Consider the following 26,945-nt stretch of genomic DNA (forward strand, 5'->3'; position numbering starts at 1 on the left):
ATGAACAAGTTAGCAGGTGGAGCCAACATCATAAGTATAATTAACTCATTTTCAAGCTGGTGGTTAAAGTGATATACTGCTTCATCACAATTCACATTTCAAAGTTCTCCTCACGCAAATACTTTTCAATATTTCAGCCAAAAAACTGCTGTAACCCAAAAACTGCTGACCCAGTGTCAAACTCATCCATGGCACTGATCAGTTCAGACTTTTACACAATAACGCACACACCTCCTATTTGCATTCTTCGACAGAGGTTTATGAAGATGCAGCTGTTTTCAACTGCTGATATTTCCAGGCCGAATCCCCCAGTAGTTCACTGTTACCACCAAGATCAGCTTAGCAACATATCCAAACTTTTGCAAAATTCCATAGTTTGACACTTGCATTCTTCAAATACGACAACCAGTGAGAGTAGTTAAGGAACTGCATTCCTCAACACGATTGTAAAATACACAGATGACATCTCCTATAACTGCAGCCACATCAATTACATCTGCCTAAATATTCTGCTGATCATGGTCTCTTAGCCAACCTACTCTAAAAAGTTAAGGTCACATAAGCCCTGGAGCAAGCCACAACCTGCACAGAACTTTAGTCACAGTTAATCTTAATTTTACAGTGCAAGTACAAGGCTTATGTTGAGATAGCTTTTCATTAAGCATTTATAGTCCCTCTACATCAAGAATGACATTGAAACAGTACACTGCATTGTAAATGTATTTTAGATAATTTATGCAAATATGTACAGGGATCCTGGGAATGCACACCCATGAACTTCCTCATCACAGGTTGTCTGAATAGTATATTTTTCTTATCAATTAGGTCACTGGATAGCCTCCTTCAGCTTCTGCATCAAAATATTCATGAAACAACTTGCATTTATATTGAGTAAAGTGTAGAAAATTATCCAAGACACTTGCTAGAGGCATAATCTGGCACAAATCGGCACGCCAAGATGTGGAGTATAGGAAGGATGACTAACAGCTTGGGCAAAGAGGGAGTCTGAAATTAAGGTGGGGGAAGTGAGACTTAAAGAACAAAGGAACAAGCTTTTATTTTTATAGTGGCTTTCAATCTCAGGCTGTCAAGTATTTTGTGGCATCCTATCGAGTACAGTCACTGCTACAACATAAGGAAACAAAGCAACCATACAGCAGGGCCCCCACAGACTGAAACAAGATCATCTATGAGATAATCAGTCTCATCTCATCAAGGGTTAAATGTTTGGTTGCCAGAGTACCAGATGAATCTCCCTGCTCTTCTGCGAATAGTGCCACAGGATCTCTTTATTCATGTGACTATATTTAGAGAGAGAATTAGAGAGAGAGATGAGACTGATTATCTCATAGATGATCTTGTTTCAGTGTATGGGGAGGTGGTGGTATTCATATATTGCTGATGGACTAGTAACCCAGAGACCCAGACTAATGCTCTGGGGACCCAGGTTCAAATTCCACCACGCAGAGTGAAATTTGAATTCAATGTTGGCTGTCAATTGTTGTAAAAACCCATCTGGTTCATTAATGTCCTTTAGGGAAGGAAATCTGTCGCTATTTCATGGTCTGGCCTGCACGTGACTCCAGATCCACAGCACTTAAATGCCCTCAGGCCCAGCCAGCAATGCCCACATCCAATGAACAAATAAAAAAGGAAATAAACAGTTGAAGGCACTGTCCTAAAATGATTTAAACCGCATTTCAGCTCCGCCACCTCTTCCTTCCAAATGACTGACCTTCTTGCTTGGTTTAAATCCCTCCTTCCCCTTCACAGCCGTCCCTTCAACCATGTCGTTTTCTGTGACTTGACGATCAGCAAAGTAATTTCTGTCTTTATGGTTGCATTCCTCACCACACAATTCTACAAATCTCCTTCCTTTATATCCTAGAAACAAACACCAACACCCCCACCTCAAATCTCACAATCACATTTCAGAGCCGACTCTTCCAGTGCTCCATTTGCAACCTTATCTCAGAAGCCATTTATTCAAACACTCTCACCTCCACTATATTGCCTTTGTGTCCACCTTGGTAAGATTGCCAATTCAGCCTCCATCTTTGCACCTTGAAGTCCAAGGGACACAAACTTCAGAAAGTTGGCAGACATAACTAAGCAATCTATTTGCAGATCTGACTTGTCCACATCAAGCTCTACCAGATCAAGGTTTGTCAAGTCAGCTCAGTATTCCACTATTATTCTGGAGAGCATGTCTACTACTCCCAGTCTCTTCACCCCTAACTGCTCCCCATCTCTGATGGTATACGCGAAGAAGAATTTGTCTCCAAGCGTGTTCATCCACCAGTGCCTCTTTCTGCCCCCGGTTACTAAACAAATTATTGCCATCCCAGCCCACCTTTTGCTTAGAGTCATTGAGGTTTACAGCATGGAAACAGGCCCTTTGGCCCAACTTGTCCATGCCTCCTTTTTTTTTTTATAAAACCCCTAAACTAATCCCAATTGCCCGCATTTGGCCCATATCCCTCTATATCCATCGTACCCATGTAACTATCTAAATGCTTTTTAAAAGACAAAATTGTACCTGCCTCTACTACTACCTCTGGCAGCTTGTTCCAGACACTCACCACCCTCTGTGAAAAAATTGCCCCTCTGGACACTTTTGTATCTCTCCCCTCTCACCTTAAACCTATGCCCTCTTGCTTTAGACTCCCCTACCTTTGGGAAAAGATATTGACTATCTAGCTGATCTGTGCCCCTCATTATTTTATAGACCTCCATAAGATCACCCCTCAGCCTCCTACGCTCCAGAGAAAAAAGTCCTAGTCTATTCAGCCTCTCCTTATAACTCAATCCATCAAATCCCGGTAGCATCCTAGTAAATCTTTTCTGCACTCTTTCTAGTTTAATAATATCCTTTCTATAATAGGGTGACCAGAACTGCACACAGTATTCCAAGTGTGGCCTTTCCAATGTCTTGTACAACTTCAACAAGACGTCCCAACTCCTGTATTCAATGTTCTGACCGATGAAACCAAGCATGCCGAATGCCTTCTTCACCACTCTGTCCACCTGTGACTCCACTTTCAAGGAGCTATGAACATGTACTCCTAGATCTCTTTGTTCTGTAACTCTCCCCAACTCCCTACCATTAACTGAGTAAGTCCTGCCCTGGTTCAATCTACCAAAATGCATCACCTCGCATTTGCCTAAATTAAACTCCATCTGCCATTCGTCAGCCCACTGGCCCAACTGATCAAGATCCCGCTGCAATTGGAGATAACCTTCCTCACTGCCCACCATGCCACCAATCTTGGTGTCATCTGCAAACTTACTAACCATGCCCCCTATATTCTCATCCAAATCATTAATATAAATGACAAATAACAGTGGGCCCAGCACTGATCCCTGAGGCACACCGCTGGTCACAGGCCTCCAGTTTGAAAAACAACTCTCTACAACTACCCTCTGACTTCTGTCGTGAAGCCAATTTTGTACCCATTTAGATAGCTCACCCTCCTCTCCAAGCTCAACTCACCTGAGACCCTCCGATTCCCAATAAACCTCAGAACACCAAGCTTCCCTACCTAGCACCCATGTTACTCATTCTAGTAACTTTGGCTCACCAGCTGGGTATGAAAGAACTTACTTATTTACAACATACGATTTGGAGAGTATTGCAGCTTAGTAGCTGCCAGAGTCCAGGATCGATACGAGGCAAAAGCTCGAGTTTGTCAAGGTGAACCCCCAACCTAGGCCACTGAATAGTCACATGACCCAGGAAAACCAAATCAGCCGATCATCCCTTAAAAAGGGCCAGACACCACATCCCTCCCCCTCGAAGTCCTTTTATACAATAACTGTTAAACAGTATGGTCCCCAGTAAATTTAACATTTCACCCATTCAAACAGTCCAAAGATTTAGTCTCTCTGCTGGTATCCGCCTTCGGGTAGAGTGGCGTAACTCCATCGACTTGGACGCTTCTGCTGGGATACTTCCTGCAGGAACTACTGCACCTGGTGCCTCCAAGTACTGGTAACACAGCCTCATCCATTTCTGTGGTGACAACAGGCTCTCCTGTCACAGGTTGACTTGATACTTCACTACTCAGACAACTAACATCATTTCCTGCTGGCAGTATGATTTCAGGCTCTAGTACAGACTGCTGGGACAACTCCCATCCACGCAAGTGGTCCACATGTTTCCTGACAAATCTTGTACATTCACTTCATAAGACAGCAGTCCTGTCTTGACTACAACAACTCCTGGGACTCAGCTTGGTCCACTTCTGAAATTTCTGATGTACAACAGTTCATCTATTGCAAACAATTTTGCTGCTTTGCCCAAGTCGTGATTTTTCTTGACTCTGACTAGCCTCTACCACCCCCAGCAAATTCAGAAACACCCAAGATGCCAGCCCATCAATGGCAGCACTCCTGTTGTAGAATGTAGCAATGACTAGTATCCTCGAGGAAATTGAGACATTTTTTAAGAGCTGCCTTGAAGATTTGGACTGCTTGTTCAGTCAGTCCATTCAATGATAGATAGTTATGGCACAGTCCTGATATGGTTTGTGCCATTCATGGAAATGAAATTCTAAAATTCAGCACTCGTGAAGGCCGTTCCGTTATCTGACACGATACTTCAGGTACCCCAGGGGTTTGATTTATTATTGTCACATGTATTAGCATACAGTGAAAAGTATTGTTTCTTGCACGCTATACAGACAAAAGCACACCGTACACAGAATGTAGTATTACAGTCATAGCTAGGGAGTAGTGAAAGATCAACTTTATATATAGTCAGAGGGTCATAGAGGTTTACAGCATGGAAACAGGCCCGTCGGCCCAACTTGCCCACGGCGCCCAGCTTTTACCACTAAGCTAGCCCCAATTGCCTGCATTTAGCCCATATCCCTCTATACCCATCTTACCCATGTAACTGTCCAAATGCTTTTTAAAAGATAATTGTACTTGCCTCTACTACTACGACTTCTGGCAGCTTGTTCCAGACACTCACCACTCTCAGTGAAAAAATTACCCCTCTGGATCCTTTTGTATCTCTCCCCTCTAACCTATGCCCTCTAGTTTTAGACTCCCATATCTTTGGGAAAAGATGTTGACCATCTAGCTTATCTATGCCCCTCCTTATTTTATAGACTTCTATAAGATCACCCCTAAGCCTCATACGCTTAAGGGAAAAAAATCCCAGTCTATCCAGCCTCTCCTTATAACTCAAACCATCGAGTCTTGGTACCATCCTAGTAAATCTTTTCTGCACTCTTTCTAGTTTAATAATATCCTTTCTATAATAGGATGACCAGAACTGTACACAGTATTCCAAGTGTGGCCTTACCAATGTCTCGTACAACTTCAACAAGATGTCCCAACTTCTGTATTCAACGTTCTGACCAATGAAACCAAGCATGCCGAATGCCTTCTTCACCATCCCGTCCACCTGTGACTCCACTTTCAAGGAGCTATGAACCTGTACTTCTAGATCTCTTTGTTCTATAACTCTCCCCAACGCCCTACCATTAACTGAGTAAGTCCTGCCCTGATTCGATCTACCAAAAAGCATCACCTCACATTTATCTAAATTAAACTCCATCTGCCATTCATCAGCCCACTGGCCCAATTGATCAAGATCCTGTTGCAATCCTAGATAACCTTCTTCACTGTCCACTATGCCATCAATCTTGGTGTCGTCTGCAAACTTACTAACCACGCCTACTAAATTCTCATCCAAATTATTAATATAAATGACAAATAGCAGTGGACCCAGCACCGATCCCTGAGGGACACCATTGGTCACAGGCCTCCAGTTTGAGAAACAACCCTCTATAATCACCCTCTGTCTTCTGTCATCAAGCCAATTTTGCATCCATTTGGCTACCTCATCCTGGATCCCGTGAGATTTAACCTTATGCAACAACCTACCATGTTGTACCTTGTCAAAGGCCTTGCTAGAGTCCATGTAGACAACATCAACTGCACTGCCCTCATCTACTTCTTGGTTACCCCTTCAAAACACTCAATCAAATTCATAAGACATGATTTTCCACTCACAAAGCCTTGCTGACTGTCCCTAATCAGTCCTTGCCTCTCAATGCCTGTAGCTCCTGTCTCCCAGAATACCTTCTAACAATTTTCCCACTACAGACGTTATGCTCACTGGTCTGTAGTTCCCATGTTATTCCCTGCAGACCTTCTTAAACAAAGACACAACATTTGCCACCCTCCAATCTTCAGGCACCTCACCTGTGGTTGTTGATGATTCAAATATATCTGCTCGGGGACCTGCAATTTCCTCCCTAGCCTCCCACAACGTCCTGGGATACATTTCATCAGGTCCCGGGGAGTTAGCTACCGTGGGGATTTATCTACCTTAGTGTCAGGGGGACTAGCTAGGGTAAATGCATGGGGTTATGGAGATAGAGCTGGGTGGGATTGTGGTCGGTGCAGACTCGATGGGCCGAATAGCCTCCTTCTGCACTGTAGGATTTTATGATGCACTTTAAGACCTCCAGCACTTTCTTCTCTGTAATACGTACATAGAACATAGAACATAGAACACTACAGCGCAGAACAGGCCCTTCGGCCCACGATGTTGCACCGACCAGTTAAAAAAAAAAACTGTGACCCTCCAACCTAAACCAATTTCTTTTCGTCCATGAACCTATCTACGGATCTCTTAAACGCCCCCAAACTAGGCGCATTTACTACTGATGCTGGCAGGGCATTCCAATCCCTCACCACCCTCTGGGTAAAGAACCTACCCCTGACATCGGTTCTATAACTACCCCCCCTCAATCCCCAAGACATCACTATTTATTTCCCCAAGTTCCCTAACATCCATGCCTTTCTCAACAGTAAATACCGATGAGAAATATTCATTTAGGATCTCATCCATCTCTTGTGGATCCGCACATAGATGACCTTGTTGATCCTTAAGAGGCCCTACCCTCTCCCCAATTACTCTTTTGCCTTTTATGTATTTGCAGAAACTCTTTGGATTCTCCTTTGCCTTATCTGCCAAAACAATCTCATATCCCCTTTTTGCCCTCCTGATTTCTCCCTTAACATTACTCCAACAACCTCTTCACTCTTCAAGGGATCCACTTGATACCTGGTGTCTATGCATGTCATATGCCTCCTTCTTCTTGACCAGGGCCTCAATATCCCGAGTCATCCAGGGTTCGCTACTTCTACCAGCCTTGCCCTTCATTCTAAAAAGAATGTGCTTACCCTGATCCCTGGTTAACATACTTTTGAAAACCTCCCACTTACCAGCTGTCCCTTTGCCGGCCAACAGACTCCCCCCAAATCAACTTTTGAAAGCTCCTGTCTAATACCATCAAAACTGGCCTTGCCCCAATTTAGAATTTTAACCTTTGGGCCATACCTATCATTCTCCATAGCTATGTTAAAACCAATGGAATTATGATCACTGGTCCCAAAGTGATTTCTCACTAACACTTCTGTCACCTGTCCTTCTTTATTTCCCAAGAGGTGGCCAAGTTTTGCCCCTCTCAGGCCTTCCAAATATTGAATGAGAAATTCCTCCCGAGTACACTCAACAAATTTCTCTCCATCCAAGCCCCTAATGCAATGGCTGTCCCAGTCCAACATGTGAAAAAAGTCCCTTATCATTACCACGCTATTTTCTTGCAGCTATCTGTAATCTCCTTCCAAATTTGTTCCTCCATTTTCTGCTGACTATTTGGTGGCCTATAGTGCAATCCTATCAAAATGATCACTCCCTTCCTTTTCTCAGTTCTACCTATATAGACTCAGTGGGTGAACCCTCGGATATATCCCCCCTCAATACTGCTGTGATGTTCTCCCTAAATCAAAAACGCAACTTCCCCTCCTCTCTTACCTCCTGTTCTATCTTTCCTATAGCATCTGTATCCTGGAACATTGAACTGCCAATCCTGCCCCTCCCTTAACTATATTTCAGTAATAGCTATAATATCCCAGTCCCATGTACCCATCCATGCTCTGAGTTCATCTGCCTTGCCCATCAGGCCTCTTGCATTGAGTAGGCCCATTCAAAAGTCTGATGGCAGCAGGGGGATGCAAAACACGAACCCAATTTCTCAACTGTGGCACGTGTTGTCATAGACATCATTTCAAACAGTTCCATCCACATTGAATGGGCATCTATCGGGAGCAAAAATGTTGTCCCCAAAAATGGTCCCACACAGTCAATGTGGACACGTGAATAGGCCACTGCCAAGGGTGCAAAGGGGCTGTAGCAGGCAACCTCTGCTGCAATTGACAGTGATCGTAATGTTTCACTAGTTTATCAATGTCAGCATCTATGCCAGGCTACCAAACGTAGCTTCTGATGAGCGTCTTCATTTTTGACACAGCCAGATGGCCGCTATGTAATTCAGCCAAGAGCAATTCCCTTCCTGGTACAGGAATGAGTACCATTACTCCCCAAAGTATGATGCTGTCCTCGCAACTCAATTTGCCTTTCTGAATACAATATGGTTTCATCTTTTCAGATACTGGCTCGTTGGTCCATCCTGTTAATAGTCTGTGCTTTACTCTGGACAATAGCAGGTCACTGTTAGTCCAATGTGTATTTTGCTGCACTGAAACTGGCAAGATATCCAAGAAATGTAGCACCATCACAATTTCCTGCAGTACTTTTGGGGGGGGGGGGCGCAATGGTAGACTACTCAATGCATCTGCATTTGATATATGTGTTCCAGGCTGGTGTTGGAATGTATACACATGCTGATAAGATTAATGATCAATGCTGAATCCTTGCTGATGCAATTGGCGGAATAGCTTTGTCTTCCTTAAAAAGACCCGAAAGTGGATTGTGGTCCGTTACAATGGGAAAATGTTTTCCAAACACATACTGGTGGAACTTCTTTACACCATATATGACAGCAAACCCTTCTTTTTCAATCTGAGAACAGCCTTTCCCAGCCTCTGAGGGGGTTCTGGAGAGATAACCCCAGGTGTCTTTCATATTGTCTTTCCATTATATGAGACAAAACTGCACCAATGACAAAGGAGTGGCATCACAAGTTAACATCAATTTCCTGGTTGGGTTGAGTGCACAAATAACCAAGACGAATGTAGTAACTGTTTTACTTTGTTAAAAGCTTCACTCTAATGCATCCTCTAAAACCAACGCTTCTTTAGTCACACATGGTCTGGTCACCTCATTACAGGAAAGATGTTGAAGCCATTGAAAGGGTGCAGAGGAGATTTACAAGGATGTTGCCTGGATTGGGGGGCATGCCTTATGAGGATAGGTTGAGGGAGCTTGGTCTCTTCTCCCTGGAGAGACGAAGGATGAGAGGTGACCTGATAGAGGTTTACAAGATGTTGAGGGGTCTGGATAGGGTGGACTCTCAGAGGCTATTTCCAAGGGCTGAAATGGTTGCTACGAGAGGACACAGGTTTAAGGTGCTGGGGGGTAGGTACAGGGGGGATGTCAGGGGTAAGTTTTTCACTCAGAGGGTGGTGGGTGAGTGGAATCGGCTGACGTCGGTGGTGGTGGAGGCAAACTCGTTGGGGTCTTTTAAGAGACTTCTGGATGAGTACATGGGATTTAATGGGATTGAGGGCTATAGATAGGCCTAGAGGTGGGGATGTGATTGGCGCAACTTGTGGGCCGAAGGGCCTGTTTGTGCTGTGGCTTTCTATGTTCTATGTAACAGGACCAACAATGTCTACAAATTCAGCAGAAAATGTTCATAATAATTCACCATATCCAAGAAGGATTTAAGCTCAGATGTGTACTTGGGGGCCGATGCCTCCTTTATTGCTCTAACTTTGTCCTCCATCGGGTGCAACCCATGAGGCAGCAACTCAGGTAAGCCACTTCATTGGCCTGAAAAGTACATTTATCCTCCTTGAGCTGAACACCAGTCTCAAAATCCTCATAGCACCTCTTCCAAGTTAGTTAGGGACCAGGTATACTGTTACACATGGCAATCCTTGCAACAAACTTTCCATCAATATCTGAAATATGGAACAAGTTGATGATATGCCGAGAGGCAGATGCATATACTGTGTGTTTATTGTAACAACTTTAGGAAGCAATGTCAAGCTCAAGCTGCTGAAAAGCATGGCTCATGTCTAACTTTGTACAAGATTGGTCTCCAGTCAGCTTTGGCATATAAATTTTCTATCTTTGGAATGGGGTACATGTCTAGCATGGCAGCCTGATTCACTGTCAATAGTAGGCCTTCACCAAATCCACCATCATCGTCAATGAACATGAATCAGGTGCATTCGGGTACATAGGGCTTCAAGTTAGACTGTAGGCCTGGGTCCACACGCGCTCAACAGGGCTGCCTCCTCCTCCCCTCCTCCTCTATTCCACTGGCCATAAAATAACCTAGACATTTTACATACTGTGTCCAATCCTCAACACAGGCATGAAAGGGATTTAATCGACCAATTGGAGGCATTTTTTGCTGCAGCATAATTCTGTTTTGTAACCCAACTTCAACCTCAAATGGTACTCAGTCTTGGGACCACACGTCTTCCATTTTATCCTCGTCACCAATGTAATAACTTTGGCTCACCAGCTGGGTATGAAACCAACATTTATTTACAACATACCATCTTATACAGTCTTGCAGCTTAGTATCTGCTAGTGTCCAGGATTGATCTGAGGCAAAGGATTGTGCTTGCTCGGGTGAACCCCCCACCATGTGACCCTATTGGCCAATTGCCCCTTAAAAGGGGCCAGGCACGACACCCATTATGGAGGGTTTCTTCTCCTTAGACTCTGTCGTTCTTGCCTAACTGCCATCTTTCTATATTTCTCACTTCATCTCAATTTCCCAGTCTGCGTCGCGCTCACTCACTCCTCAATCACCAAGTTTTTCCTCACACTGTCTGACCCTAGTCACTTCCACCATGAAAATCTGCCTTTTGAGGTCACTTACATTTTGTGTTGCGTTACAAGTGGAAGACTTCTTACTCAATCCTCCACTTCCCATATGGTTTACGTCATCCCCACTATTCTGCCTAAGTCTGATGTGCATTGAGATTTGCTCACCTGCTTCCAATCACACAAATATTTTTTTTAAAATCATACTTGATCTTACATCCCTTCCCCACCTCTAAAGCCTCAGCATTACCCGATTAGACAATTCCTTTGATTGGCCTTGGGTCCATTTCCAGTGTTGACTCTTATCTGCCGCACAGTCTGTTCTAACCCTTCTACGGTGGACAAATAACCACGAGTAGACATCTTATTAGTACAACCAATATTTATTTAAACCCACACAACCAACAATAAGTTATTTTACAAGAGAATACTAGAATTCAAGTCCAATACAAGACCTTGACTTAACTTTGCGTGACTGGCAAGTACCCAAGCAGATATTGGCCTTTATCTGTGCGTTGGTCTCGGTCGTTCTCTGCGTAGTCTGGTCCGTTGGTCTGGTCTGGCACTCTGGCTCTGGTCTTCCTTCCCGGGTGTGGTGACTCTCCTCGTGCTAGCTGTCGCTGGTAATGTTCACAGTTGTTGTAGCTCATTCGTGGGGTCAGAGAGAGAGATTCCTGGTTGCGCAGCACCCTTTATACCTCGTTGGGTTTCACGTGCCTTTTTGGTCATTGCCAATCAATCGATCAGGACTTGATCACCCTGATCGATAAGAGTCCAATCAGGTGCTGCCACACCGATCTCTGGGTGTGTACCCAACGCCTTGTTGGACTTTAACCTGGTGTTGTTAGACTTCTTACTGTGTTTACCCCAGTCCAACGCCGGCATCTCCACATCATGACTACCATCGACACCGCAAACTGCCGGCTCCAAGTGGAGAGGATCTGCAAGAAGATCGCGCATATCGACAGGTTGGACTTTAACCTGGTGTTGTTAGACTTCTTACTGTGTACCCAACGGCCATGCTTGTAGGTGCTGGAGGCACATAGAGTTCACACCTTCCTCCCCCCAAACAAGGGGCCACGACGCCCTTATGTCTGGTACACAACCCAGGGTGACCAGAAGGTCTCTTTCATCCTGGAGATGAAACATACCCTGTTTATTCACTCGTCTGGGTAGCAGCCTGTTTGTCTCTGTCTTTAAACTGCAGCCTGTCGTTTTAGTTCTTGCCCAATTGTCCCAGAGTGCTTTGCAAATCGCCATTTTAGGTGGCCCGTTTGGCCACACCAGCCATACCTGTTGGCTTTCAGCTGCTTAATTTCTAAATTAAGCCTTCTTTACCTGCTTTTATATCTTCCATAGAACATGTTTCTGACCAAGTGTTTGATCACCCCTCAAGCACAATATTGATTTCCTTATGCCTCTGATTTTTTTCCCCCCCATGATAACCGTACCATATTGAAGGTTTTTTTTTAAGCTTAGTTTGGGCATCATGATCGGCACAGGCTTGGAAAGGCTCCTTCCTGTGCTGTACTTTTCTTTGTCCTTTATTCAATACGAGTGGTTGTGGTTCAAGATAACACACCCAATCTTCCCAAATAGCTTGATAAATCTCATTGCTCATCAGCTTTGGTAGAACCAAAGTTAGTCTGCTTTCTCAGTTCAAAAAAAAACCTATACCATCCTCAGCACAGTGGTGGGCAGCTTGCCTGCATGCTGCCTTGCAGCATCAGACACCGGGTTTGATTCCAACCTTTAGTGACTAATCCTGTGGAGCTTGCACTTTCTCCCCGTGTCTGTGTGGTTTTCCTCCGGGTGCTCCGGTTTCCTCCCACAGTCCAAAGGCATGCAGGTTAGGTGGATTGACCATTCTAATTAAAGGACAACGGTTAAGGGGGATGAGCAGGGTAAATGCATGGGGTTATGGAAATGGGGTGGGGATGGACCTGGGTAGGTTGCTCTATTGGAGAGTCAGTGCAGACTTGATGGGTCGAATGGCCTCCTTTTGCACTGTAGAGATTCTATGAACATGAAAACCACGTGCCAGAAAGCAGCATTCCAATCATGCAAATCAAAATTATTGCGGCTGACAAAACAGTACAAAAAGTTGAACTTGTATTTTTATGTTTAAATGTAATAAAATATCCCAAGGCAATTCAATGTGTGACACCGCAATCAGTAAGGATAGGCAAAAGCACCACCTCCATGATCATCCCCAACACCGGTGCCCCACAAGGCTGTCTCATCAGCCACTTACTATACTCCTTATACACCTCTGACTGTATGGCCAAATTCCCCTCCAACTCGATTTTCAAGTTTACTGATGACACCACATTGTGGGTCGGATCTCAAACAATGATGAGATGGAGTACAGGAAAGAGATAGAGAATCTGGTGAACTGGTGCAACAACAATAATCTCTCCCTCAATGTCAGAAAAATGAAGGAGATAGTCATCGACTTCAGGAAGCGCGGTGGAGGATATGCCCCTGTCTCCATCAATGGGGATGAAGTGGAAACCTGATGGCAGCAGGGAAAAAGTTGTTCTTGAGTCAGTTGTTACGTGTCCTCAGACTTTTGTATCTTTTTTCCCCACGGAAGAAGGTGGAAGAGAGTATGTCTGGGATGCATGGAGTCCTTGATTATGTTGGCTGCTTTTCCGAGGCAGTGGGAAGTATAGACAGAGTTAGTGAATGGGAGGCTGGTTTGCGTGATGGACTGAGCTTCAGGTTTCTCGGTGTCCAGATCACCAACAACCTGTCCTGGTCCCTCCATGCTGACGCATGGAGCAGTTAGGAAAGCCTCTACTTTCTCAGGAGGCTAAGGAAATTTGGCATGTCCAATACAACCCTCTCCAAATTTTACAGGTGCATCATAGAAAGCATTCTTTCTGGTTGTGGGAGCCAATACAGGTCACTGAACACAGAGGTGTTAGGTGAGAGTTAAGACACAAGCAGCAGAGTTCTAGATGATCTCAAGTTTCTCCAGGGTAAAATATGGGAGTCCAGTTTGATGAGAAGTGGAACAACCAAGTCCAGAGGTAACAGACAGGAATGGGGGTCTGAGCAGAAGAGTTGAGGTAGATGCAGTGGAAACAGACAGGCCTAGGTGAAAGCACAAATATGGGGTCAGAAGCTCTTTTTGGGGTCAAATGTAACACTAAGGTTATAAACAATCTGGTTTAATCTCAGATTGTTGCCAGGGTGACAAATAAAATCAGTAGCTAGGAAAGTTAAACAATTACTTCAGTTTTCCAATATTCAATTGAGAAAAATTTTCCCATCCAGTACTCAATATCAGGTAAGTAGACTGGTTATATATCAGCAGTGAAGTCAAGAAAGGTGGTGGAGACATAGAGCTGGGTGTCATCAGCATACAGGTGAACACTCATGCTGTGCTTTCAGATGATGTTACTGAAGGGCAGAATGTGGATGAGAAAAAAGAGAGGGCCATGGATAAATGCTTGGGTAATGGTGCAGTCGGAAGGGAAACCATTGGTTCCCTGGCTCCAATGAGATAGATAAAAATGGAAATAGGTGAGAGCAGTTCTATCCAGCTGGACAACATGGACAGCAGTTGAAGTATTGCGAGGAGGATGATGTGGGTGGCCATGTCAAACGTTGCAGACACGTCAAGGACGAAAGGCAGTCATTACAACCTTTTTTTTCCAGGAAAAAGACAAGCTGCACGGTTACCTGTAAAGAATTGTAGGCGATCAGGTGGTTTATAGGGCTGTAGATTCAAAAGCAAGTTGCTCATTTAGAGAAACTGCACAGAATACAAATTACTTAAGTCCCACTGTTGCTACAGATTGTTCATTAAAGACAGCGAAATTTGAAATATTCACTACCACTTTAATAATAATTCCTTAGTTAATACTAGTCCTTTGTTCAGCAGGTAATTTTATCAAGTCTAGCAAAGCAGAAAAATATTTTGAAGTCTTATTTATAAAAAAGTCATGCGCCAAGAAAAATGAAACGCAATGTTGAAAATCTCAAGCACATCCACACATCAGAACAATCTAAAGACGTCAGCATAAACACAGCTACACGTGGTACTTCTCACTGCCCAATCTTTAAACAGAATATAAACTCCACTAATCCCACTTCAAATGTCAAAGAATATATGTAACTTAAAAAAAAGTTTGCCATATTCGGAAACAATACTTGAGCCAGACAATTGAAGTAACAGTTGACAACTGTGGTCTTCACAGACAATTTTCCTGAAGACACATTTCAATACCTTCACTGAAACATGCAACAGCATATCCAAGAAATGTTGATGGCTGCATTTCAAATCATAAATATAACAGGGAATCAGCTATCTGACTTTAATTATTTGTCTCACTCACAGTTCTGAGGTCCTCACAAGATACCCAATTAACTCAGCAACCACACTTACTCCTCACAACCTCCATTTATTGGTGTGGAGAACATCTCTTTGTTTCCCCCTCTTTTGCCTCAAACTTTTCCCTCTGATAATCTCTGATCTATGTATCCTAAGGAAGACTCAAGCTATGAATACAACAGTACTGATTCCTCATTTAAAAACCTAATAATTACCCTTAGGAATTATGGTACCACTACAGAAACATTTATAAAATACATTTTTCAATACACACTGCTTCTGTAAACACAAGATATAACTGCAGATTAGTGACGTACCAGCAGAGACAAAGGTACACAGATATCAGATTGACAAAGAGGGGCTATAGATCATAGAATCCCTACAGTGCAGAAGGAGGCCATTCGGCCCATCGAGTCTGCACCGACCACAATCCCACCCAGGCCCTACCCCCATATATTTACCTGCTAATCCCTCTAACCTACGCATCCCAGGACTCTAAGGGGCAATTTTTAACCTGGCCAATCAACCTAACCCGCACATTTTTGGACTGTGGGAGGAAACCGGAGCACCCGGAGGAAACCCACGCAGACACGAGGAGAATGTGCAAACTCCACACAGATAAATAAGTATTTCCTGCTTCCAAGCAAATGTTCAATTTCCATAGTAAAGATATGACTTGCCATGACAGGAGTGAAGTTCTGGGTATATTTTCAGTACAAGACATAGGTATCCACCTCCAACCTTGGTTACACTTATGATCAGTTAGCAGGATGTTAGAACACTCAAGGGATACTGTCTGGTTCTTCAAGACCACTGCTTACACCATCCTATATTGTGCAAGTATAGTGGTTATGTTGCTGGATTAGCAATTTAAAGGTCAGGTTGAAATGATCCATTGGCACGAGTTCAAATCCTAATCTAGAATTTAATAAATTGTAAAATCACAGCTGGTTCATTAATATCTTTAGGAAAGGAAATCTGCTCTTTTACCTGGTCTATGTCATTCAGACCCACAGCAATGTGGTTGACTCTTAACTGCCCTTGAAAATGACCTGGCAAGCCACAGTTATAGACGCAGCAGCTCACCACCACCTTCACAAGGACAAATGGAGATGGACAAGTAATGCTGCCCTTGACAGTACTGTCCATATGCTGCTGCAAATGAATAAATGCTTACAATGCAGCAATAAGGGAGCGATGTAAATTCCACCGCCAAGTCAGAGGTTCTGGGTTCAAGTACCACTCCAAGAAGTTGAGCACACAATCCAGGCTGTGATTCAAGTATAGTACCTAGGAACTGCTGCACTGTTGTGGGCGCTGCCTTTAAGGGTGAAGCATTAAACAGAAATAATCTGATTTCGCAGGGGGACATAAAAGATTGCAACCCACGACACCATTTCTGAGAGCGGAGGAATGCTCCTCAGCATTTATCCCTCAACTAAACACCCGGCCATCACATGGCTGTGGGACCTTGCTGTGCTCGATTTGGCTGCCCCTGTTTCCCCTAACATTTAAAAAGTCCTTCTCTACTTGCTGTGACAGCGCTGGGAGACGCTGGTGGTGACGGAAGTTGTGTTAAACGCAAGATATTTATTTCAGTTGTTCTGTGTAGCAGCCAGTGCAGACTTACAAATACTGAGCACAGCCATCGAAAGCAAGTTGATGGAGTGAATACAAAAGCAGTGCACACAGATCCATCTCCCGGGAACAAGTTTAAATCGCGGTTGTTCGAGGAACAAGTTGGATCCTGAGTTGAAAACCACTTCTAGACGACATGGGTGGATTTGTGTTTCAGTTTACTTACAGGATCCGTGTTGAGTTAACCAGATTGTGATACCACACACAGAGAGAGAGATAAAATGAAGCATTAAAATGGTCAAAGTGGGGGAGTGGATGGCTATAAAAATGATTAATGATTGATTGTACCTTCCAGCCGGCCGAGCTGTTGCTGTCTCCCTTATCCTTGAAGTAGGGCACGGAGCGGACCATCCAGTCGTAGATCTGGGACAGTGTCAGCCTCTTGTCCGGGGAGCTCTCGATGGCTTTCGTGATCAGATCCGCGTACGACATGTTGCCCCAGGCATTCCTGCGGGACGAGGCTTTCCGCTGCTGGGGCCCCGCGGCTCCTCCTGTGCCGAGGCCGCCGCCGGGAGAGTGGGCCGCGGAGGGCGAGCGAGAGCCGCGGGGGCCGCTCACCCCGGCCGGTAGCGGCGGCGCCGGCGGCTGCTGCTTCTCCTTCTTCAAGCCGTCTCCTCCTGCTCCGGCTGCCGGCGGCTCCGGCTCTCCCCCGCCGCCGGCCGAAGCAAGCGGCGGGCCGGCCTCCTCGTCGTCCCCTTCCTCTTCGCCCCCCTCTTCCTCCTCCTCCTCGGGGATCATCTGGGAAGTCTCCTTCTTGCCGGGGGATGAAGAAGCGGGGAAGTCGGGCCGGGGCAAGGGCCAAGTGCAGGAGCGGGGCCGGCTCTGCGGCTCGAAGTCCGGGTCGATGTCGATGTCCAGCGGGGCGGCCGCCACGGCCCCCGCGGCGGGGGCTGCCCCTTCGGTCATGCCGTGGGGTGTGGGGGTGTCTGGGGAAGTGGGACTCGGGGTGGCGCTGGGGTCGGGATGCAGGCTGGGGGGGGGGGGGTAACTAAAGCTGCAGCGGGTGCTGGTGTCTCGGAGCCATTGGGGGGGGGGGGGGTGACCTTTACAAACTCCGGCCTCTTCACTGTGCCCGGGGGGGGGGGGGGGGTAAATGTCCGCTACTCTTTATTCAACACCCTCAGGGGTCTGCCTGCCGTTTCATCGCCATTCCCAACCCCTTGGCTTGACGGGGGGGGAAGGGGATCGGTGTCACCGCCCCCCTTTTTAAAACCAACCCCCCTCTCCCTCTCTCCCCTGATTACTAAAGGGGGGGGGGGGGTGAGACTGAAGTTGGGGGGGTTAAATGATGCACGCCTGGCTGGCTGCAGGGTTCACACAGGAACAAGTCCGACAACACCAGGCTTCAGACAGGCTTTCCCCCCTCCCCGCAACCCTCCGCTCGCGCGAGCGCCGGCCGTTGGCCGCGCGCCCTCACTCCGGGTTCTAGAACGGCCGGCGGTTACTCGGCGGCCAGCATCCGAATCGGTTGTCGACTCGACGACGCTCCCTCCTCCCCGGCTTGGCTAGGCTTGGCTTGTCTCGGCTCGGCTGCCCCACTCTTGACAAGGCGAGAGGCGCGCGCGCGCACTCATAATCTTCCCTCCCTCTTTTCCCCCCTAACAGAAACAAAGTTAGAGACGCCAGAGAGATTGGCGGGGGGGGGGGGAGCGTAACCCAACTCTACTGTCCGCCCTCTTACCAACGCTCATTAGCTCAATCCGCGCTCGCGTTGGCGCATTCTCCACGGGGCGGGCGGGCGAGCCGAGCGGACTCTCACTCGATTGGTCAGAGCATGGGGCGGAGGGGGGCGGGGACAATGGGTCACCTGCGTCACGGAGGCTCCAGCAGCAGCAGGTTCGGTTGAGGAGAGGAAGCACATTGCGTCATTCTTTTGACAAAAGGGGGCGTGGCAGGCTGGCGCAAAGACCCGCCCCCCCTCACACTGCAATCCCGATTGGTCCCCGCCCACTGTCACTCAAACCAGAGCCTGGCGCCGATTGGCGAGACTGTTGGCAACAACTTGCACATTGTGTGGCGGGGACGCACAATAATAACAAAAACAAGTGAATTTAATAATTAAATCCCAGCCCAGCCAGATTGTGCACGTGGAAAGGGAGAGGGAGGGAGGGAGGGAAGGGGGGTGTTTATGGCTTGCATTTACTTGTGCTTCTCCCATGTAATTTTTTTTCATGCTTATGTTTATGTGGCATTCAGCCACATGCAAGGACAATTCTGAGTTGTCCTTTCTGCTGACTGTTTCTCCTGGTGTTTTGTCAGTCCAGGCATGCTGCAGCCATGCTGCATTATTTTCAGTGTGTCATCGCAGCACGTGTGCAGTGTTGTCAGCCCCTGCTTTTCCTCTTTCTCTGAGAAAGGGTTGACGTTATGCCCTGAATAAAATCCCTCTTCGCAACAGAAATGCTGAAACCACACCGTTTGGGGACAAATGTAGAAGGCAAAATGGGATTTTTCTTTTGGCCACCATTTATAAATTGACAGAAATGTGAAGGAAGGTGAATCTTATTTATTTGAAATCGTGGTGCGGCAGGGGAAGGCTTGATCCAGCCTCTCCCCACAAGATTACTCGAGCTCCATGTCCCCTCCTGGTGTGCACAGCAACCCACATACCCAACCATCTGTTTTAATCCAAACGAAGAACATTATGTGCGCCATGTGTTTCGTTTGTATTTCTGCTTGAACATTTTAATCACCAACATGTTATCTTAACTTTTAAGAAGGGGCGGGGGGGGGGGGGAATTTAACCTAAGCCGAGCCACTGTTTGCAGTTAAAGCTACAATGCATTACGATCCATTAGGTTGACCGTAAAAAGAAACGCAAGATAACATTTGAATGGATTGTGCACTGCACATGCGTTGCTATGTAATTTGACCTACATTGCGATGTCTCTCGAGAATCCTGCCTATGCAAACAAAGGAGGAACAAAGTTAATTCGAATCAAGGCGATGTTAATGCCAAACTGCAATGGCTATAACAAAGACTTCAAAACGCCGTTCTTTGTAAAACTAACAGGATACCTTAAACACAGACAGGATCATCTCGGATTGCATTATGCTTGGGAAGGGAATTGATAAAATGGCTACCTATTTTCTAACGTTTTTTTCTTGCATCGAATTCAACTCCGAAATAAAATGCACCATGCATAAATTGTGCTTTTTACATCAACATTTGGTTTGCAATGGGTCTGAATTTTAGATAACCACAGGGGAACTCGCTGATAAATGTAAATGGATCATAACGTGATTTTAAAAATGATTTACTTAAAAATAAAAAAAAGTTTTCACTGGCGCTGCAGCTTACTTGAGTCCTAATATGTTACTACATATTGAGTGGCGGGGTGTAGACTTACACTTCAAATTTCATGCCTGGTTTGTTTCCAATCAAGGTCATGCTATCAAGCACTTTGCCAGAGACTGGTACGCCTAGATTTTCTGCTGGGCTGTACTCAATTTTGTTGCACTTATTGAGTGTGCATAAGCAGTAAGTGGGTCAGAGAATTATTAAGCCAGATTCCCCCCACCCCCACTCTTTAGTACTTGTCCCATTTTCCACTATAATTTCTGGTGGAAAATCCGCTTCTATTGTGCTTGACAATAGTTAATACCCACTTATAGGACTAAGACAACGTATGGTCCATACATCAAGCAGCCAATTCCATCCGGAGGGAATAAATGAAAATATCAAAATGTTGGAATAGCTGATAGGAATAATAAAATGAATAACCATTTTCTTGCATTTTCCCCAAATCACCACGCAAACTGTTATATGTTCCACGTTACTTTTTTTTTCTATCTAATTTACTCAATTCAATGCTCGTCCAGGGTTGATAGGTGATAGAGGAAAGACAAGAGAATTTGAAGTGCCTCGATTCAATGCTAACAGATAAAGGCAAAATACTGCGGAGCTGGAATCTGAAACAAAAACAGAAAATTCTGGAAAAGCTCAGCAGGTGTGACAACATCTGGAGAGAGTGGAATCAACGTTTTGAATCAGGATGACCTGTCGTCAGAGCTCAAACGAAGGGTCATCCTGCTAACTTTTTCCAGCATTTTCCGTTTTTGTTTCAATTCTAGCTGGTCCAGTTAGAAGCTTACTTCTCCATAATTCTAGGAGGGGTTTTTTGCCAGTGCTAATGCCTTCTGCATTTCCTCCCCACTCCACCCCCTCATTTCAGGACACTGGATTTTCTATTGGGAATTCCTCTCAAACTATTTCTTGCAAGACGGTGCGACGTAAGAATGGCGTGTTGGTAAGGATATATCAGGAGTGCGAAGCATCCACATTGTTGCAATTCCACATCATGAGTGCTTGTGCCATCTGTAATTGACGAATTCTAAAGCTGCAACAAAGAATGCTAAATGCCACAAGCCTTCCTCCACCGCAGGAGAATTCCACCAACGGCTGTTAAAACTTCCCAAATTCAAGTCTCACATGCATTTGCTGTGCATCACGCCCATTATAAACTGCCTGTGGACATCTGGGCATCGTTGCCATGTGATGTTAACCTAAAGGCATTCTCATTTGGAGTGGTAAGGCGGAATTTTAACTGCCGTGCGCTGTTCCCGACAGGCGGACAAGAAACGAAGGGCACTTCTGCTTTCTTTTTCGCTGATTCCCACGCGATTCTAATTAAAATTTAAAATGCTGGCGGCGTGCACAGGATCCACGTGTGGTCAGGAGTCTGGGGAGATTTGTCACTGGTGAAACCCGCCGTCAGCTGACAATGTAGCAGATTGGCAAGTTTCCAGATGGGCTATCATCACAGCCACAATTTTCCTGCTCAACTTCATTGCAATTAACATAGGACTTACTGAGGGCACAGAGGTGTCTTTTTCAATTTAACTTCCACTTGTAAATATTTCATGATATATTTATTCGTGTATCTATCGTTATTTATTGAGATTAGCAAAGCTAAATGTACTGACACATGGTTGCCAAGGATTGATGGTTACAGGGGAGTTAGGGATATTTTCTTTACTGTGAAAGAATTATTGATGTGTTTTTTAAAATGTTCACGGTGGCACAGTGGTTGGCACTGCTGCCTCACAGTGCCAGGTTTGATTCCAGCCTTGAGTGACTGCTCTGTTGGAGAGTCGGAGCAGACGCGATGGGCCGAATGGCCTCCTTCTGCACTGTGGGTATTCAATAGTTCTATTTGGGGGCGGCACGGTGGTACAGTGGTTAGCACTGCTGCCTCACGGTGCCAGGGACCCAGGTTCAATTCCCGGTTTGGGTCACTGTCTGTGCGGAGTCTGCACATTCTCCCCGTGTCTGCGTGGGTTTCCTCCGGGTGCCCTGGTTTCCTCTCACAGTCCGAAAGACGTGCTGGTTAGGTGCATTGGCCATGCTAAATTTCTCCCTCAGTGTAACAGAACAGGTGCTGGACTGTGGCGATAGGGGATTTTCACAATAACTTCATTGCACAAGCCGACTTGTGACACTAATAAATTTTAAACTTTATTTGTGTCAAGTGCTGTACTTAGCACTCTGTGGGCTATGGCTGAAACTGCAGGCCCGGTTGGCCTTCCTTTCTATACACAGTACATGACACTGTCTGAGATCACCCTGAGTAGGGGGTCGTTGAAACATTTTAGGTGAACTCAAAGCTCTGTCAGACTCTAACAACCAACACCCTAAGATGGACCCACATATGGACAGTACTTTTTAAAAATGTATTTGTTCCTGAGATGAGGACATTGCTGGCTAGACCAACATTTATTTTCCATCCCCAATGGGCTTTGAAAAGGTAGTGGTGAGCCAACTTCCTGAACCAGTGCAGTCCATGTGGTTCAGGTACACCCACAGTGCTTTTACAGAAAGAGTTGCAGGATTTTGGCTCAGTGACAGTGAAGGAACGGCAATATAGTTCCAAACTAGGATGGTGTGTGACTTGGAGGGGAATTTGCAGGTGATGCTGTTCCAATACATCTGCTGCCCTTGTCCTTTTAGGTGGTAGAGGCCGCTGCTTTGGAAGGTGCTGTCAAAGGAGTCTTGTTGAGTTGCTGCAGTGCACCTTGTAGATGATACACCCAGCTGCCACTGTTCATCAGTGGTGGATGGGATGCCACTTAAATGGGCTGCTTTGTCCTGGATGGTGTTGAGTTTCTTGAGTATTGATGGAGGTTCAGGCAAGGCGAGAGTATTCCATCACACTCCTAACTGTGCCTTGTAGATATTGGACAGGCTTTGGGGCTAAGTCAGGTGGTGAGTCAATTTCTGCAGAATTCCCAGCCTCTGACCTGTTTTTGTAGCCACAGTATTTATCAGGCTAGTTCAGTTCAGGTTCTGGTCAAGGTAACCCCCAGGATGTTGATAGTGGGGGATTTTGTGATGGTAATGCATTGAATGTCAAGGCAAAGTGGTTAGATTCTGACTTGTTGGAGATGATTTTTGCCTGGTACTTGTGTGGCATGTATGCTAGTTGCTACGTATCAGCCTGAGCCTGAATGTTGTCCAGGTCTTGCTCCATATGGACACAGACTATTTCAGTATCTGAGGAGTCGCGAATGGTGCTGAACATTGTGCAATTATCAGCGAACATCCGCACTTCTGACCTTATGATGGAGGGAAGGTCATTGATGAAACAGCTGAAGATGGTTGGACCTAGGTTACTACCCTGAGGAACTTCTGCACTGATGTCTTGGCATTGAAATGATTGATCTCCAACAACCACAAACATTGTTTTTGGAATGTTGTTGGGGCCCATAACCTTTGCAGTAACCAGTACATTTAGCTGCTCCTTGATATCGTGTGAAGTGAATCAAATTGGCTCCATATTGGCATCTGTGATGTTGGGCACCTTGGGAGTAAGTCAAGATGGATCATCCTCTCAGCACATCTGGCTGAAAGTGGTTGCAGCTTTTAAAGGTTTAAAGTTTATTTATTAGTGTCATAAGTAGGCTTACGTGAACACTGCAATGAAGTTACTGTGAAAATCCCCTAGTCACCACACACAGGCGCCTGTTTGGTTACACTGAGAGAGAAGTTAGCATGTAACCTAACCAGCACGTCTTTTGGACTGTGGGAGGAAACCCGAGCAGACACGGGGAGAACGTACAAACTCCACACAGACAGTGACCCAAGCTGGCAATCGAACCCAGATCCCTGACGCTGTGATGCAGTAGTGCTAACCACTGTGCCACCGTGCCGCCCGCTGCTTCAGCCTTGACTTTTGAATTGAAATTCTGGGCTCCTCTAACACAGAATAGAGCTTTCTGAAAAGTGCCCAATTTACCTCAAATTACCTTGGAAGGGTAAACATCTCAACATTTTGAACAAAAGTTGAAACTGGCTTTTCACACTGCTATTATGCAGTGGCAACACGAGTGGTGTTTCCCACTCACAGGAAGTTGCTGTCAAGCCAAATGCCATTCTGTCTGCCTCACAAATGAATAATGTTTATCGGAATTGGAATTTCAGTGTGGGTGAAATGCCAGGTATGTGGCCCATATATCCCAATGACTTGCAGATCGCACTAAACAGTCCCTTCAGCTGTTTGCAATAGCCAGAACACTGATCGTATGCAAAAATCAGTGCTTGCCAAATTCAGAACATAATGGGTGGGATTTTACGGCTTCGCTTGGGCGAGACCGGAAATTCCTGCCCGAGGTCAGCAGAGATTTCCATTGTCGGACCTTTGCCCGCTCCGATTCTGTGGCAGTCGAGGTGGTAGAGTTCCGGCCAATGTCTCATGTTAGATATGATTACATGATTGGGCAGCGTTTGCTGAAGAATATTAGTGTGCAAACAATTACACTAAGGACAATTTAAGATTATCAGTCTGGTTTGCTATGTAGCTCATTTATGCTCATTAGAAGCTACATTTTTGTATGCAGGGTTCAGTCCTCTGCAGGCAAAAGGAATATGTCCAGATATTGCACCTTTTTGAATAAACAAAAGAATAGGAGACAGTTGTTTCCTGGGCCAGAACTTTACACGCAAAGTGTAGGCACACGCCTGAGCAGGAAGCGTGTGAAATCATGCAAGAAGACATTGAGCACGCATCCTGATGTCATCAAGCACTCACATGATATTTCAGTGGTGCGAGAGTTGAAAGTGTTGGGGTTGTCAATCAAGCAGGTCATTTAGCCCATTAAGGGGACAATTGACCGCAATCTGACGTTGCCTTTCTGCCTTTGTGGTTGGCGGGAGGGCCAAATGACAAGGCAGGCATTACATTCAAGCTGCGACCTCGACCCAGAGCGGGATGAAAGATCAGAGCTGAAATAAAATTAACAAATGTGTCTGGGGGGACTGAGATTTGTGCATGATTGTGCTGCCTAGGCACTCTTTGCACAGTTTTAACTTTGATATTTATTTTCCACAGGTCGGCAGCTCTGAGGCAGCTCCACAGTGGCCATCCCCGAGGGAGCACATTAGAAACGCCAGGCCACACCTTCCTTTTTCTCGGTGCCCGCCCTCTCCTTGCCCTCCCTGGCAGTGCTAAGCTTTCACAGCATGTGTTTCACACTGCCTCCCCATGCTTGATCCAGCCAGTATGAAATCGTGTTCTGGGCCGATTGTAAGGGCATTTTGCACCTGCTTTCAGGCCCACTGACTGCATGCGCCCAATAGGTGAACATTTCAGACCCTGGTGAACTTGCGAAGGCATCGTCTTGACCAATCAGAGCCAACTAGGGCGGCACGGTAGCACAGTGGTTAGCACTGCTGCTTCACAGCTCCAGGGACCTGGGTTCGATTCCTGGCTCGGGTCACTGTCTGTGTGGAGTTTGCACATTCTCCTCGTGTCTGCGTGGGTTTCCTCCGGGTGCTCCGGTTTCCTCCCACAGTCCAAAGATGTGCAGGTTAGGTTGATTGGCCATTCTAAATTGCCCCTTAGTGTCCCGGGATGCATAGGTTAGTGGGGTTAGTGGGTAAATATGTAGGGATATGTGGATAGGGCCTGGGTGGGATTGCGGTCAGTGCAGACTCGATGGGCCGAATGGCCTCTTTCTGCACTGTAGGATTCTATGATTCTAGGCACTTCTATGATTCTATGACTTGCCAACTAATCAGCCCTCATTATTCATGCGGTATAAATTATTGTTCCCTTTGAAACTTGGTAATCTTGCATCTGGCCTGATGAGTCCAAAGTTTCAACATGTTTCTTTTTGCAGCAATACTCAAGTTCTGTACTACCAAGTGAGTATTCTTTTCCTTGATTTCAAATTTCTTCATGCTCTCTATCTCCTTCTTTCTGTCAATTTCACCAGCCCCCCACCCCCTGTCCCAGCCCCCACCCCTTACCCCCTCAGTGGCCCTATAACCCTCATTTTGATTTGATTTATTATTGTCACATGTATTAACATAGTGAAAAGTATTGTTTCTTGCACGCTATACAGACAAAACATACCGTTCATAGAGAAGGAAACAAGAGAATGCAGAATGTAGTGTTACAGTCATAGCTAAAGTGTAGAGAAAGATCAACTTAATGCAAGATAAGTCCATTCAAAAGTCTGACAGCAGCAGGGAAGAAGCTGTTCTTGAGTCAGTTGGTACGTGACCTCAAACCTTTGTATCTTTTTCCCGATGGAAGAAGGTGGAAGAGAGAATGTCTGGGGTGCATGGGATCCTTAATTATGCTGGCTGCTTTGCCGAGGCAGCGGGAAATATAGACAGTGTCAATGGATGGGAGCCTGGTTTGCGTGATGGATTGGACTACATTCACGACCTTTTGTAGTTCCTTTTATGATATTCTGTTTATGATATAAATCAGACACCTTGCAGGCCAGTATGTTGAAAATTGGTAATGCTAGTCTTTTTACTTCCAAACAAATATTTTAATTCCATTCCCAATAGTTTGGGCCAGGTGCCACTGACCATTGCTACTGGTCGTAGCTACTCCTTCCAGGAGACCTGCTGTTATGGTATGTCACACTCATCTTGTGCCAGCCTCACACATTATAGCTCTTCTGCAACCGCTCTGTGATCTTTGTCATCCAACTGTGCCCAGGTTGAACTCTCTTTCTACCACCCTCCAATTTGCCCTTGAGAAGAGATCGGCTTTGATCAAATGGCCAAAACACTGACATTTTCTTTTGTGGATGGCACTTTAGATTGCTACTGTCAATCACTAGAAATAAGAGCAGAAAATGGGACAGTTCTAAAGTGGTCAGTGATCCAGAATAAAAGATTTT

At 45.6% G+C, this 26,945-nt stretch overlaps 1 protein-coding gene across 1 annotated transcript in view; it reads right to left on the reverse strand.

Moving 5' to 3' along the window:
• Nucleotides 1–18,472, reverse strand: part of LOC144493457 (forkhead box protein O3-like) — a 117,041-nt gene extending 98,569 nt beyond the window's left edge. Inside the window, exon 1 of the mRNA XM_078212394.1 lies at nt 17,097–18,472. Coding sequence (XP_078068520.1) covers nt 17,097–17,714 — 618 coding nt within the window. The 5' untranslated portion in view covers nt 17,715–18,472. The remainder of the gene's footprint in view (nt 1–17,096) is intronic.
• Nucleotides 18,473–26,945: the final 8,473 nt, after the last annotated feature.

Source organism: Mustelus asterias, chromosome 5, assembly GCF_964213995.1.
Source record: "Mustelus asterias chromosome 5, sMusAst1.hap1.1, whole genome shotgun sequence".
In the NCBI taxonomy this organism is placed as follows: Eukaryota; Metazoa; Chordata; class Chondrichthyes; order Carcharhiniformes; family Triakidae; genus Mustelus; species Mustelus asterias.